Genomic DNA, 14117 nt, shown 5'->3' with positions numbered 1-14117 from the left:
TCCCATGTTGCTGCTGGGCGTTTCCCAAGACCTGCTTCTCTGAATTCCCTGACCTGGGACATTTGGTGATGCTCTGACCTCCTTCTTCCCTTGTCCAGTTGGGTCTCTCTGGACAGATACCTGACTGTGACATAACCAAGTATTCTTGGCACCCCCCCAGCCCCCGGTTTTCAAACATCCCTAGGACCCCATATTTCCATGTACCTGCCTTTTGCTGCCTTGCTCCTCTTGTTCCCCGACCCCAGCTCTGGCTGCCGTGACTACCTGTTTTCTTGGAGGTCCCCCGGTTGCCGGCTGGCCCAGGCATGTTGTCCGGGCGTGTGTTTGCTTGTGTATACACCACACCTCCCTCACTGTCTCTCACACATGCCAATGGCAGATCTACGGTTCCTCTTCCTTTGGAAGTGGTCAGATGGCAGCTCTAGCCCAAATCCTTCTTCCCATGTCTCTGTGACGTCAGACCGAGGCTGGTAAGAGGAAGCGGTCAGGCAGCAGGCGGATGGCTCCAGGAGGGTGGCCTTCTGGGGGTGGGAACTATGCCAGATGGTTTCTGGGCCCCTAGCAGTGCAGCCTCAGGTTTTCTAGAGGCAGAAACTCTGCTGCTTTTCATCAGCTCTCCGGGCCTGCCCTTCTCTGCACTCTAGCCTGGTTGACGCTCATGATTCAGATCCTGAGGGCCAGCCGGCCTGTCCGCTGCTCCAGGTGCAGCGTGCTCCAGGGAGAGGAAGGGGATCTGTGGATCCCCAGTGCCCAGAGCCAAGCGCTCAGGCCCCTCCTGTCCCCGAGGGGCTGGAATAAGAGGGCAGCTGCCTGCGGTGGAGGTGCTAGCACAGCTGGGCTAGCACCAGAGGGAGGAGGGCCCTGTGGGGCACAGGTGGGCCTTGGGAGCCTAAGAGCCAAGCAGGAAAGGAAGCGGGCCCACCTGGGCCGAGAGGAAGGGCCGCGGTCCAGGGGCGGACTCTCTCCAGCTCCACTTTTTTTTTTTAAGATTATTTTTTTGATGTGGACCATTTTTGAAGTCTTCATTGAATTTGTTACAACATTGTTTCTGTTTCATGTTTTGGTTTTCTGGCCGCGAGGCATGTGGGATCCTAGCTCCCAGACCAGGGATCGAACCCGCACCCCCTGCATCGGAAGGCAAAGTCTTAACCACTGGACCGCCAGGGAAGTCCCCCAGCTCCACTTTTGATGGCTCCTGTCACTCCTTCCTCTATCTGGCTTCCAGCCCCCCAGTCTGGCCCCGCCCACCCAGCCTGTCTAAAGGTCATTCCCCGAGTGCGCCCTACCTGTGGCCGGGTCAAATTCACTATCCATGGATACCGTCACGCAGGCCCCCAGCAAGTGTGACCAACATTCCATATAGTGGGTGGAAAACTCGAGTATAAGATGTTCGAAGACTGAAACTATCACCACCCACCACCTGCAGCCCCTGGCCTCAAGCCAGCACCCAGGGGTCCAGAGCTGGAGAGAGCAGGAGGCCCAAGGTCAAGGGTAGGGGCTGCCTGGATCCCTCTGTGTCTTGGGGACGAGCCAGGATCATCCCCTTTCTCCCCCATGCTGGCTCCCCCCACAGAGCTGGACGTGAGGGTGTCTCCCGTTGCTCACCGCAGCCCCCCTCCCTCATCACAGAGCCGCCCTGCCCCACCCCAGGTTCCCTCCTGGAAGCCTTCACTGCCCACCCCCATCCACAGCCTGCTCCTCCGGCCTGGTGGCCTCATCGCCCGCACCCTAGCGTGCCCCGACCCTGTCCCCTTCAGCCCCTTTGCTGTTCTCGGCTAAGGGCCAGGAGGGGAGCCAGCACTGGACACCAGCCCCGGGGCAGCGTCTGGCTCACCGGGAGCTCACCATTTTGCAGATGGACTTGGCCTCCTCGGAGAACTTGTGCGAATATACCTCCTCGGTCTCCAGGACCCGGCGGTCCACCTCCTCCCTCTTCACCTTCTCCTTGCGGCCGCGGAAGGGCGACTGGCCCTCGATCATCTCGTAGATGAGGCAGCCCAGACCCCAGTAGTCGGGGCTCAGGCCGTACCTCTGGTTGTTCAGGACCTCTGGAGCTGGGGGCAGAGCAGGGAAGCGAGGAGAGGTGAGAGACAGCTGGTGGCAGGTCAGAGCCCGGGCAGACGGGGCCAGGACTGTGACGTCAACGGGGCCTCAGGGCGTCCTGCAGCCAGGAGTGATGGTGCTGCTCACAGAAGGCCTGGAGCCTGATGGCTGAGACCTCTTCCCTCTGCCGACTCTGGCCCACCAACTGCTGTAAATACCACCTCTTCCTGGGAGCCTGCCCTGGTTGCTCTTTGCTGTGCTCCCAGGTCTCTGACTGTGGCTTCAGAAGCCTGACCACAGTGGATGGAAACAACCTGTTCCCTTGATGTCTCCCCCACTAGACTGTGAGCCACCTTATTCCCTGCTGTGCCCGGTAACAGGTACGACGCCTGACACACAGTAGGTGCTGCACACGTATTCGTTTCAATGAATGGTGTGTCCACCCAAAGTAAAATGATTTTAAATTTAGCTGGAATTCAAATAGCTTCTCTAACATTTTGATAAAATGAATTATAGATTCACCAGAGAAATGCAAAAAAGATAGTTTCAGGTCATCAGGCAGGCCACATACATCCAGGGAGGCAAATGCATCCACACATGTGCTGGTATGCACACAACACAATGTGCTGTGCAGACACTGTGCAAGAGGAGAAGGCTCAGATGCACAGGCAGACACACACAAAGGTGCACAGATGGATCTATCTATCCATCACCCATCTATCATGCATCCACCCATTTATCTATCCACCCATCCATCCATCTATCCACCCATTTATTAATCCATCCGTCCATCTGTCATCTATCTATCTATCTACCTATCATCGGTCCATCCACCCCTCAGCATTCACATGGGTATACATACCCCCAACATACACACAGACACACACCCCAGAGGTCCTCCAATGTCGTGCAACCTGAAAAGGACCCTCGAGCACCAGAGACCAAGTCTAGAACCCTAAGCATGTGTTGCTGGCACAAGCCCGGTAGAGGAAAACAAGGTCCCCACCCCCCCAGAGCTTTCAGAAGTCCTCTGCTTCCTGGTGTGAGTGGGCTTATGAGTGTGAGGTGTGCAGAAGGAAGCCCAGGGAATATCCCTTATTGGAAGGAGCATTCCAGGGGTCAGTGTAGCTCTGGGGCTCTTCCCCGTAGCTCCCAGGATGATGGTCTCAGAGAAGGCTCAGGGGATGCAGCGCAGCGAGCCCGAGGCTGGTCTCTCCTTAGAATGGTACTTTGTGACACAGTAGGTGGTGTGCTCCTCTCCTTTCTGGGCCCTTCCTAATGATCTCCCCCCCTCTCGAGGTCACCCTGAAAGGCTGTCTGCCAACTCAGCAGACCCCTACTTCACCCACCCCCAGGCAGCGCTGTTTGTCAGCTCTGCCACTGACCTTGGGAGGGGCTTGCCCTTGAGATATAGCTGGGGCTAGGGGTGGGAGCTGCAGAGCTCAGTGAAGTCAAGTTGCACCCTGGGGCCCCAAGGCTCCCCCAACCCTGGCTAAGACCTCCCACCTCCCAGCATGACTACTTCTTCTAGTTGCACAAAGAGGCCAGTGGCTCTGAGGGTGGGGCTTGGTGAGAGGCTGCGCCTACACTTACCCATGTAGCCGACAGTGCCCACCCGGCCGCGGATCAGGTCTCCCTCCGGGATCTTCACGGCCAGGCCCAGGTCCGAGATCCTAATGTGGCCTGAGGGAGGACAACAGAGTCAATAGGTCCCTGGGATGGTCATGTGGACATCTGGTCTACCCTGGGCAGGGCCCCAGACTTGCCATGGGCCCCTGGCATTTCATCTGTCCTAGAAAGAGTGGTACCCAACCTGCCATGGCAGGGTGACTGCAGACCCTTGGGAGAGTCCAGGTGTCAGAGGACAGGGGTAAAGTATTACTTTTTAGGAGAAAAACTTAACGATGAAAAGGACGCCTGGATTTGGATGGACAATGGCAGACCTGCCTCATAAAATGCCTTAATGGGCTTCTTGGAAGGCTGATGTCACAAAGTTGAAAATGCCTTGGCCTGATTCTGGGATTGCTTCATGGGAAAATGTAAGATTCTCCTGACATTTTGCAACAATTTGCTTAAGGGGAAAAATCATAAAGCAATTTGGGAAGCAACTCCCTATTCTGCCTTGTTGGTCTTTGGGGGTTGTTTTCTCCCTTTGGAGACACTGCCACCCAGGCTTAGCAGAGACTGGGAGGAGGCATTGGAGCTCCTGGACCAGGACTGACCCCCAAAGGCAGAGACGACGTGGTGCTGAGAGCTCGCCTCAGTGCTGTCTCTCCAAGCAGCCCACTGGCAGGGTCGTGGCCTCATCTGACCCTGCAGGGAGGAACACCGCCCTCCTTCCCAGCCTGGACCTCAGCAAGGCCCAACGCCAGAGACCCTGCTAGGCTGCAGCTGAGTGGATTCCCCTGGCTCAGTGGCCCCTGACAAAGGCAGGAACGGTGGGGGCGGGGGTGAGAGCACACAGACTCCAGCCATTGGGCAACAAATCAGTGGTGGGCACAGTCCTGGGACCAGCGGGGAACAAGAACCCCTCCGGGCACTGGGCGCATCCAGAGAGGGGCAGTGGGCCCTGAGCCCTCTGCCTGCTCTGCCACACGACAGTATCACAATCAAACCTCTTCTCTTGGTCACGAACGACCTCCCTCCCTCCCTCCCTCTCTCTCTCCTGTCAGCCTGGGGCTGCCTGATGTCTGGGGCATGCTGGCAGGGAGACCTGGTTTCTGGTCTCAACTCCCCACTGATATTGCTGGGTGAGTGACCTTGGCAGGTTGGCTCCTCTGAGTCTCAATCTTATCATATGTAAAATGGGCACAGGGGTGCCGGCCCTGTCCCCTCCGTAGAGATGAGAAGATCCAGTTAGATAGAAGATGTGACAACCCCTTCCCAGGCATGAGAGGCTAAACAGTCATGAGGGGCTACTGTGGTGGCTCCTGTTATCCGTGCGTGTGTGCACAAACACACAAGAAAATAACAATGGTGATAGACAAGTAATAACGCCTAACACATTTATAGCTGGCTATAGTTGACAAAACAACTTCTCCTCAAGCTATCTTGTCAGAACCTCACCACCACCCTCCACCATCTGAAGCAGGCAGGGCAGGACCCACTGTTTCTATTTCACAAACAAGGAAGATGAGGTGCAGGGAAGTTGTGTGAGAGTTAACTACTGGCCCAGAGTCTCTGGAATTCTCGACCCCTCATTTACTGCTTGCTCTCTCGCGTGCATGCTCTCTCTCTCTCCCTGTCCTCCCTCTCGGCTGAGCCACACTGCTTCTTTGCCAGGTAGGAGCTTTGTCCATGCCCTCTGCCCTCCCGTGGACCCCGGGTCAGTGTCTCTGAGTCTCTGCTGGGGGGCCCCCTGCTCCCTTTGGGTTGCGACGCTCACCCCAGCTGCAGAGCAGGAGAGGGATCCCCGGGCCGATGCCTGACTTACCGTAATCGTCTAACAGGATATTTTCAGGTTTCAAGTCTCTGAAAGGGAAAGATCACCAGCATGTGAGTGTGGCTGTTCTGGGAGGCAAGGGCACACCAGCATCTGGGTGGACCCCCTTGGGCCAACCCGGCCTGAGTGTTTCCTTCCTGACTCTGGGCTCGGGAGGTCTGGTCTCTCTCTGCGTCAAGACAATCTTGTGCTAACTTCTCTCCCTCCAGTAATTTAAAACAAATGCTGCTTTTTGCCATAGGTGCCTTCCTGACCCTGGAGAGTGACTGAAAAGGAAGTTAGGCAAAGGCTAGTCCTGGCGCCTGTCCACACACTGATGGCCCCGGGGCTAGGAATACTTCTGGCTGGAGTGGTGACCGACTCCTCCAGGGCTGAGAAGACCCTGAGGCCTCAGGATGCCTTGAAGGCAAAGCAGGGTCTGGGGATGAAAGAAGAGAAGTTACTGAGGACAAAGAACCAGCCGCAGAATTGGGGCAGAGAATGGTAAGGGAGAGAACGGTAACCTCCAGGACAAAGACCCCCTTTGGGAGGGGGCCCCCAGGCGCCCGGCACATCTCCCAACTCCAGCTGAGCCACAGCCTGGGAGAAAGCACAGCCAGAAGGCACGGCTGTACATGCAGCCACCTCCTTCTGTCCCTAACGTCTCTCTTCTCTTTGATGAAATGATCATGCTCATGAGAAAGGGAACCTCTCCACTCCCACTGGGGGAGAGGCAGCAGAAGTGTCTGGTTTTATTTTATTAGTTAATGTATTAATTAATTAATTTTTGGCTGAGTTGGGTCTTCGCTGCTGCTCGCAGGCTTCCTCGGGGGCCGCTCTTCGTTGCGGTGCGCGGGCTTCTCATTGCAGTGGCTTCTCTTGTTGCGGAGCACAGGCTCTAGGTGCACAGGCTTCAGTAGTTGTGGCACGTGGGCTCAGTAGTTGCGGCTCACGGGCTCTAGAGCGCAGGCTCAGCAGTTGTGGCGCACGGGCTTAGTTGCTCCGCGGCATGTGGGATCTTCCCGGACCAGGGCTCGAGCCCGTGTCCCCTGCGTTGGCAGGCGGATTCTCAACCACTGCGCCACCAGGGAAGCCCTGGTTTTATTAATAAAAGGTTTTCTCCACGAGTTAAAGAATAACAGGATAGTGTGTGCAACTCAGTTAAGCCATCAGGCAGACGATACATGGCTTCTAGATTGAGGATTCGGTTCTCACTAACTGGCTTTGTTCATCAAACGGAGGGCAGCTCTCCTCATGGGGAGCAGTTCCTGTGCCCAAATCCAGTGGTGTAGCCTCACAAAGTGATAACTGGTGTTTGCATGTAGTTACTTATTACAACATACTTTTGTTGCTGTTGTTAACTTGCATGCTTTTGGTGTGTTAACCATTCCAAATAGGCGCAGGAGTCATCACTGCAATTAATCAGTCACCACCGACCACCGGGTTGGAAAGACAGCTGGCTAGTGGGCACAAACCCACACCCCCAGAGAGGCTCTGGCAAGTGGTCAGGGCCGGGGAGGCACCATGGCTCTCTTCCTCCATAGAAGAAGGGCTAGAATTTGGAGGGATGCCTTTTTTCTTTTTTTAAGAGAAAAGCAATCAAGTGGAGGATTCTTTTTTCAACCCTCAGGGAAAATTTTTGGACTCTCTTCTCACTTGAATGAAAACAAAACAAAAGCATAAATTGGGAGATGGTGTGGGGGGAAGGGCATGTCATCAAGACCATTCCTCTTGCTTTCAAAACCTTCTCAGGCTCCCAAGATAATCTCTGACAAAAGCCCCATGGCAAAGGTCTTCAAACTGGGGTGTGTGTCCCCAGCGGCTGGGGCGGGGGGTCCCCCACGTGCTGGTGGCTTCGGTTGACAGAAGAAGAGCAGGTTCCTCCCCACTCCTAAATGTGACTATGGTGACTGGCTCCAGAGTCCCAATTAGAGGTGGGATCTAGTAATCATAATTATACGGTCAACTCAACAGAAGAAATTATTTTAACACTTAGAGCCTTATGGTCAAAGGAAATTTTTAAAAAATCTTATATACATCCACATATTTCAGAGTGGAATGCTAATCGATAACTTTTATGCAAAAAAAATATTACATTATAGTAACTATTCTATCGGGGTGGAGGGGAGTAGAGAAGAAAATGATAGAAAACTCCTCACCATTAAGGAGTTTTCATGCATTTTTTTAGCTGCATGATGGTGGAAATCAATTTGCTACAGCAATTAGATTCCACTGGATACCTTTAGAAATGTGATGTCACTTTAGTTCTATTTCAAAATATCAATCTTAGCCACGCTTTTAACATATGATGGACAATTTCAGATGTCTACTTAAAATGTATGAGGGCACACAGATTTTCAAAATTCTGTGAGGAGGCCTGTGAGAAGAGTCTGAAGGCCACTGCTCACAGAATCTGGACACCTGGTCTTAAAACGCTGGATGGTGTGGCAGGGAACGGGGTCCATTCTGATGCCTGCTGCGGTGGTGATCCTACTAAAGTCTTCCTGGGGTTTGCTCCGGATCAGGCCAGCAGGCTCCACTGAGCTTCGCAGGCGCTGGTTGGGAAGGGAACAGTGGCCCGACCTCATCACCTCTGAGGGAACACTTGGCCTCCCTCCCTTCCTCGGTTCCTGGGTGGGAGCCTGTCTGACTCAAGGGCAGTGCCCGGGCCTCGACTCCCAGGGTGGGGATGAGCGTCCAGTCCAGGGCATGGAAGGGTCAGCCTCACCTGCTCAGACTCAGACGGGGGCACCAGGGTTGGGGGGCGCTGGGAGGGCAGCCGCTCACCTGTAGACGATGTCCTCACGGTGGAGGTCTTCCAGGCCGCACAGGATCTCTGCCGCATAGAACAGGGCACGTTCCTCCTCGAAGCCGGGGTTCCCCATGTTGTAGATGTGGAACTTCAGGTCCCCGCCGTTCATGATGGTCAGGACCAAGCACAGCGCATCCTTGGTCTCGTAGGCGTAGGCCAGGTTGACCTGGGAGCACAAGACAGCCCTGTGGTGGGGTTCCGGGGACCCCCTGACCACGTCCGCTCCTCCTCCCGGGCCCTGAAGCTGGGCGGGAGAGCTAGGGTGCGGGAGCTGCAGCAGCTTCATGCCACCCCCTGCGCCCTGACAGCCTCCTGGTGCCCCTGCCGCTGCCCTTCTATCAGATTCGGTGGCTCTAGGTGAGGAGGCAAAGCCAGAAGGGGCAGGCCAGCACCTCAGGGGTCCCGACAGGACGGCATCTGCGTTTTTATGTCACAAAAGCATGTGTGTACATCAGGTGGTTAAAACTTCTGCCCCCTTTGGGTATCACCTTGTAAAGCCCAGCCCACTCTGGGGAATGACAGCGGCACCACGTGGATGGCGTGGTCCGCCCTCACGCACAGCTGGTGGGAGTGAAACTGGGGGACGTGCACACACCCTCTGACACAGCAATTCCTCCACCAGGAATCCATCCCACGCACACCCTCACAGAAATATGCCAAAGGGATGCTGAAGGATGGACACGGTGGCCTTATTTGTTGTGGAGGCTCCAAAACCAGAAACAACTTCTATCGTTGTTGTGAATGGCTGCACAGGTCGTGGCCTAGCTCTTCCCTGTGCATCTGGGGAATGGCGCACAGCTTTAGAAAAGAGGTGCAGCTGTTGGTCTGGTTGTAGAAAAAGCTCTACAATTTAAGGGAAAAACATTGCCGCCTAAGATTTGTAGTAAGATCCCGTTGGCCAAAAGTAATAAAATCTGTACATGAATCAAACACGTCTGGAATGGTTACTCAGAGAGGGAGGCTTTTATGTTTACTTTGCGTCCATCTGTGCTGTTTGACTTTTTACTGGAGCATATATTATTTTTTATAATAACAAGTGGCAGTGACACTGAGAGCTGGCCAAATACCCACGTCCTCCTCCACATTTCCCAGCCTCCCCTGCGGTTGGCTGGTCCCTGGCCATGACTGGTTCTGGGCGAGGACTGTGGGTGGAAGTGAGGGGTGTCACTGCAGCCGAGGCAGTGCAGAGGCCCCAGCATTCACTCTCCACACTCCCGGGGAGGGAGGCGTGCGTGGCTGGAAGATGAAGGAAGGTGGCCTGATCTGATGGGATTTTGGGTGAGAAACAGGACAGCCTTTGCCATTTTCAGCTACTTCAAGTTGGGGTTGATTTGTTACCGCAGCAGAGTCTAGCCTGGATGGAGTAACACACGAATATAAACCAGATGGGCCTCTCTAGGATCCTGACACTTCGGTCTCCTGTGATGAAACCAGCCTACAGGGGTCTGCGGAAACAAAGCTCCTTGGCTGGGCCCCGCGTGGGCCTCTTTTGTCCATGGAGGTGTCCAGAGAAGCCTGCTCTCACGCCCAGAGGGGAGCCAGGCTAGCTCGCTGACCAATGTCAGCCCCAACTGACCCCCAGGTACCTCGTGATGGAGGGAGTGTCAGGCTCCTTTCTGAAACCCACTCCCCTCACTGCATCCCATGCCCTGGGGGATGAGGACCTGTCACACTTAAGGGACAGAAGTCCCAGTCACCAGGAGGGGGCCTGTCCCTGGGGCCCTGACACTCACCACAAACTGACTGTTGACCTTCTCTAGGATCTGCTTCTCATTCAGTGCCATGGACTCCCCTTTCCTCTTTTTGATCCTCTTCTTCTCCAAGCGCTTGCAGGCATACATTTTACCCGTGGCCCGAACCTGGCAGGCACAGACCTGAGGGGCAAGAAAGAAGCCAAGGGCACACAGCACGTGAAACAAGGCCAGTGTGAAGCTCCCTCAAGGCCAGGATGCTGTGTCTCCGGGGCTTGGATGATGCCTGGCCGTGGACCCACTGCTCCCAGGGCCCTGCCCTTGAGATCTGGCTTTGGTGGCACCTTAGGCAAATCCTAGCCCTTGGAGGTGCAGAATCAGCCATTTACATCAATGTTTAGATGGCTGGCCGAGGCCAGTTCCTCTCTCAGGGGCAACTAGATTTCCCCTGTCCCAAGCTTCCAGCCAGATGCAGCCATTGATAACTGGGGACTTTCAAGCACCAGCTGCTGGTAGGAGAGGCTTGTTTCAGGGGGAGTGATGGGAGACCCCTGCGAACCCTGACTGTATAATTCAGAGGAATGGAAACCAGGGCATTTGGGTCTGGTCTTAGTTCTGCCCCTATTCAGCTGTGTGACCTTGCCTGGGTCACCTAACCATTGTGAACTTCAGCTTTCCTCATCTCTAAAATGGGAATAACAAGGCTTGGGAAGATCAGATTAAGTACAACAGCGCATACTAACAGCATGGTGTGGCCAGGATGCTTAAGCCGCTCACGGCCTCGCTTCTCCCTCCAAACACAGTCAAGAGTGCCCACTTCTCCTCTCCACACTTGACTCCTGCCCGAGGCTGGCTCCAAGAGCACCTCCAGCTCACCTGCCCTGCCACAGACACCCTCCTTCCCCACCTCAGACACAGCAGACCTTCCCAAGGCCCCAGCCTCACCCTCCTTCTCCATCGGGGGCACATGACCAAGCCATTCGCTCGGAAGCCATGCTTAGAACACTTCAGGCCAAGCCAGAAGGGACAGAAAAGGTGACAAGAGTCCAGAAACTTTTCATGAATACGTGGATGTTCACTTACCTCCCCAAAGCCCCCTTTTCCTAGTACTCGGTACTGCCTGAAAGTGTTTTTGGTTACCGGTTGCCTGGAAAAAAGCAAAAATCCAACATGGGACTTGTAGTATTAAGATGCAAAATCCAGAAGAAATAGACAAGGGCAGCATTGAAAAGAGCCAGTGCCAGGCGCAAACCACCAGACCAGGCCCCGGGGACCCCCTGGAACCATCGCTGCAGATGGGACCCTCAAGGACTTGCTCTGGGGCTGGGTGTTCAAATCCCAGGCTGCCGCCCTCAGGCCTGCACTGGGAGGGAAGAACAGGAGGCCTGAAAAATGTGAGCGGAGGCTGTTTCACCACACTTTCCCTGTGGTTCCCCTCTCTCTCCCAAATGCAAATCATGCGGCTAAACTCAGGAGGAAGCTGTGTCCTCGGTGCAGGGAGAGGGGAGGGGGCCAGGAGCCACAGAGGCTTGGTGTCCCACGGAGGCCACAAAGGAAACCGCAGCCCTCCCTCCCACACCTGCCAGCAGGCCGGCAGGCCGACAGGCGGCTGCACCTCCCGTCCCGGGGCGCCCGAGCTATTCCTTCCTGCAGACTCGCCCCAGGAAGACCTGGCCTCCTGGGGGCAGAGACTGCTGGTCCCCAGGTCCAGTCTGGTTACTCTCTCACGGCGGTTCCCAGGCTTCCCGCCACCGAGGGCGCTGTGTTATATGTAACCCCCCTGAGCCCCAGAACACGAGACGATCCTGTCTGCCAAAAGCCGTATTTATGACTAATCTTTTTGTGTCTCCCGACTCCCCATTTTAATTAGCCAAAGCCATTTAAAAAAAATTATTTATTTTTGGCTGCGTTGGGTCTTCATTGCTGCGCACGGGCTTTCTCTAGTTGCAGCGAGCGGGGGGCTACTCTTCATTGCAGTACGCGGGCTTCTCTTGTTGCAGAGCACAGGCTCTAGGCGCGTGGGCTTCAGTAGTTGTGGCACGCGGGCTCAGTAGTTGTGGCTCGCGGGCTCAGTATTTGTGGCTCGCGGGCTCTAGATGGCAGGCTCAGTAGTTGTGGCATATGGGCTTAGTTGCTCCGCAGCATGTGGGATCTTTCCCGACCAGGGCTCGAACCCGTGTCCCCTGCATTGGCAGGTGGATTCTCAACCACTGCACCACCAGGGAAGTCCCACCAAAGCCATTTATAATGTCTAATGAGACAAGCCTCTGATCAGGAGCCAAGGATGGGACTTGTGGAGTAAATAAATAAATGGCCATTTAGTTGCAGCAAAGGATTCCACCTTGCAGACAGCGTGTGCTTTTTCATCGCTGGCCTGTTTGGCTAAGGAAAATCAGGTTTTCCCCCTCTTCTTTTCGGCTTTAGTGAGGTATAATTGACAAAGAGTGTACAACTTGATGTTTTGATATATGTATACGTTGTGAAATGATTACCCAATCAAGCTAATTAACATTCTGTCACCGCACAAAATTAACATTCCCCCCTCCCTCCCTGTTTTCCGTCCTTTCTTCCTTCCTTCCTTTCTTCCAAGAACACTTCAGATCTACCCACTTAGCAAATTTTAAGTAAATAATACAGTACCATTAACTACTGTCCCCATGTTGTAAAGGAGATCCCCAGAACTTTATTCATCTTGCATAACTGAAACCTTGTGCCCTGGACCAACATCTCCCATTTCTCCAAGCCCTCCCCACCCCTGACAGCCACCACTCTACTCTCTACTTCTATGAGTCTGAATATGTTAGATCCCACATGTAAGTGAGGTCACGCAGTACTCGTTTTTTGTGTCTGGCTTATTTCACTTTAGCACAACGACCTCCAGGTCCATCCACGTTGTCATAAATGGCAGGACTTCCTTCTTCTTTTTTAGGCTGAGTAATGGTCCATTTATAAACATTAAATATTTTACTCCTACATTCATTGCAGAATTATTCACAATAGCCAAGACATGGAAACAACCTAAATGTCCATCAGTTGATCCATGGATAAGAACAAGCAGCTTTTCCGATGTTAAAATTGGTTCTTGGCTCTCTAGGACTATTTTCGAGCATCCCCCAACCCCACCCCAAGAGTCTTAACCAGGGCGGGGATTGGTGTGAGACTGCATTGGGCCCAAGAACTGGTTTCGCTCGAGAAAGAGCAGTGAGCCTCTGGTCGCCCAGCAGCTGTTGAATGAATCTTCCGTAGAAACTCTTCTCGCTGCTGGGTCCTGAAGAGGATTTGGGTTTCACCGGAAATCACAGCTTCGGCACCACGCTGTTCTCTTAGGACAGCCCTGAAACCTCCGGAGCGCTCCCTGGCACGCCCATCTTGAATTCATGTGCTGTGACTCACTCTCTCTTCTCCGGTGTTTCTTTAGGAAGCGGGGCCCAGGCTGCCCCTGGGCAGGACTCCCCCTTGCTCTGCATCTTACACATGAGTGGCCGGCCTAGAGCAAACCTGCCATGCGCCTGCATCCGCCATGTGGCCCTGGGAAGTGTTTCTTCCAGCTGCCCTCGAAACCACATAAAGGCGTCCAGGCCTAACAGTTTACGATACATGGAGAACAAACAGTCAGTCGACATTACCGCAGAGCTCCTCTGCTGGGGGAAATGAGTGTAATACAATTTCCGAGGAATTTCTTGGTTAACCTTGGGAGGGAAAAAAAATCCCTTTAATATTTCAACAGTACAGCACCAACAGGCCATGATCTTTTTAGCAAGAAAAAAAAGGGAGGTGGGGGAAGGCGGGGTGCTGTCAGTCATTTAGGGCATTTGTAGGCCAGGGTCCTGCCCTGCTGGCTTCAACAGCTTAACGCCCTCAAAAGGGCGTAACTCCTTTGAAGTCAGCACGCAGATTTTAAAAGTCCATTTCTCCATCTCATGTGTTTGGTACTGACAAGTAAAGTGAAAGCCAGTGGCCACAGCTAAAGACTTCCATTGGAACAGGAGTGCTGGGTGGACTAAGAGTGAAGGATTTGAGCGAGGGACCTGGGCTTCAGGTTCCACCCTTGCCAGGCCATGGCTGTGTGATCCAGGGCCAACCCATCAACCTCTCTGAGCCTTGCATCTTCAGTAAAATGATATATGCATCTGAAGACTTTTTGTAAGCT

At 54.0% G+C, this 14117-nt stretch overlaps 1 protein-coding gene across 8 annotated transcripts in view; it reads right to left on the bottom strand.

Moving 5' to 3' along the window:
• Positions 1–14117, bottom strand: part of GRK5 (G protein-coupled receptor kinase 5) — a 219971-nt gene that overhangs the window by 11322 nt on the left and 194532 nt on the right. For 7 of the 8 annotated variants that reach the window (XM_068548645.1, XM_068548647.1, XM_068548648.1 and 4 more), the window contains 6 exons: positions 11051–11114; positions 10010–10150; positions 8252–8442; positions 5477–5514; positions 3637–3726; positions 1846–2054 (listed from right to left, as the gene is read on the bottom strand). In XM_068548645.1, the coding sequence (XP_068404746.1) occupies positions 1846–2054; positions 3637–3726; positions 5477–5514; positions 8252–8442; positions 10010–10150; positions 11051–11114 (733 nt within the window). Of the gene's footprint in view, positions 1–1845; positions 2055–3636; positions 3727–5476; positions 5515–8251; positions 8443–10009; positions 10151–11050; positions 11115–13593; positions 13647–14117 lie in introns of those variants that run through there. The other variant, XM_068548652.1, reaches the window with a different exon arrangement.

The sequence above is a fragment of the Eschrichtius robustus genome, chromosome 7, assembly GCF_028021215.1.
Source record: "Eschrichtius robustus isolate mEscRob2 chromosome 7, mEscRob2.pri, whole genome shotgun sequence".
In the NCBI taxonomy this organism is placed as follows: Eukaryota; Metazoa; Chordata; class Mammalia; order Artiodactyla; family Eschrichtiidae; genus Eschrichtius; species Eschrichtius robustus.
The sequence above is the reverse complement of the archived record's forward strand: the minus strand, read 5'-3'. Positions and strand labels throughout refer to the sequence as shown.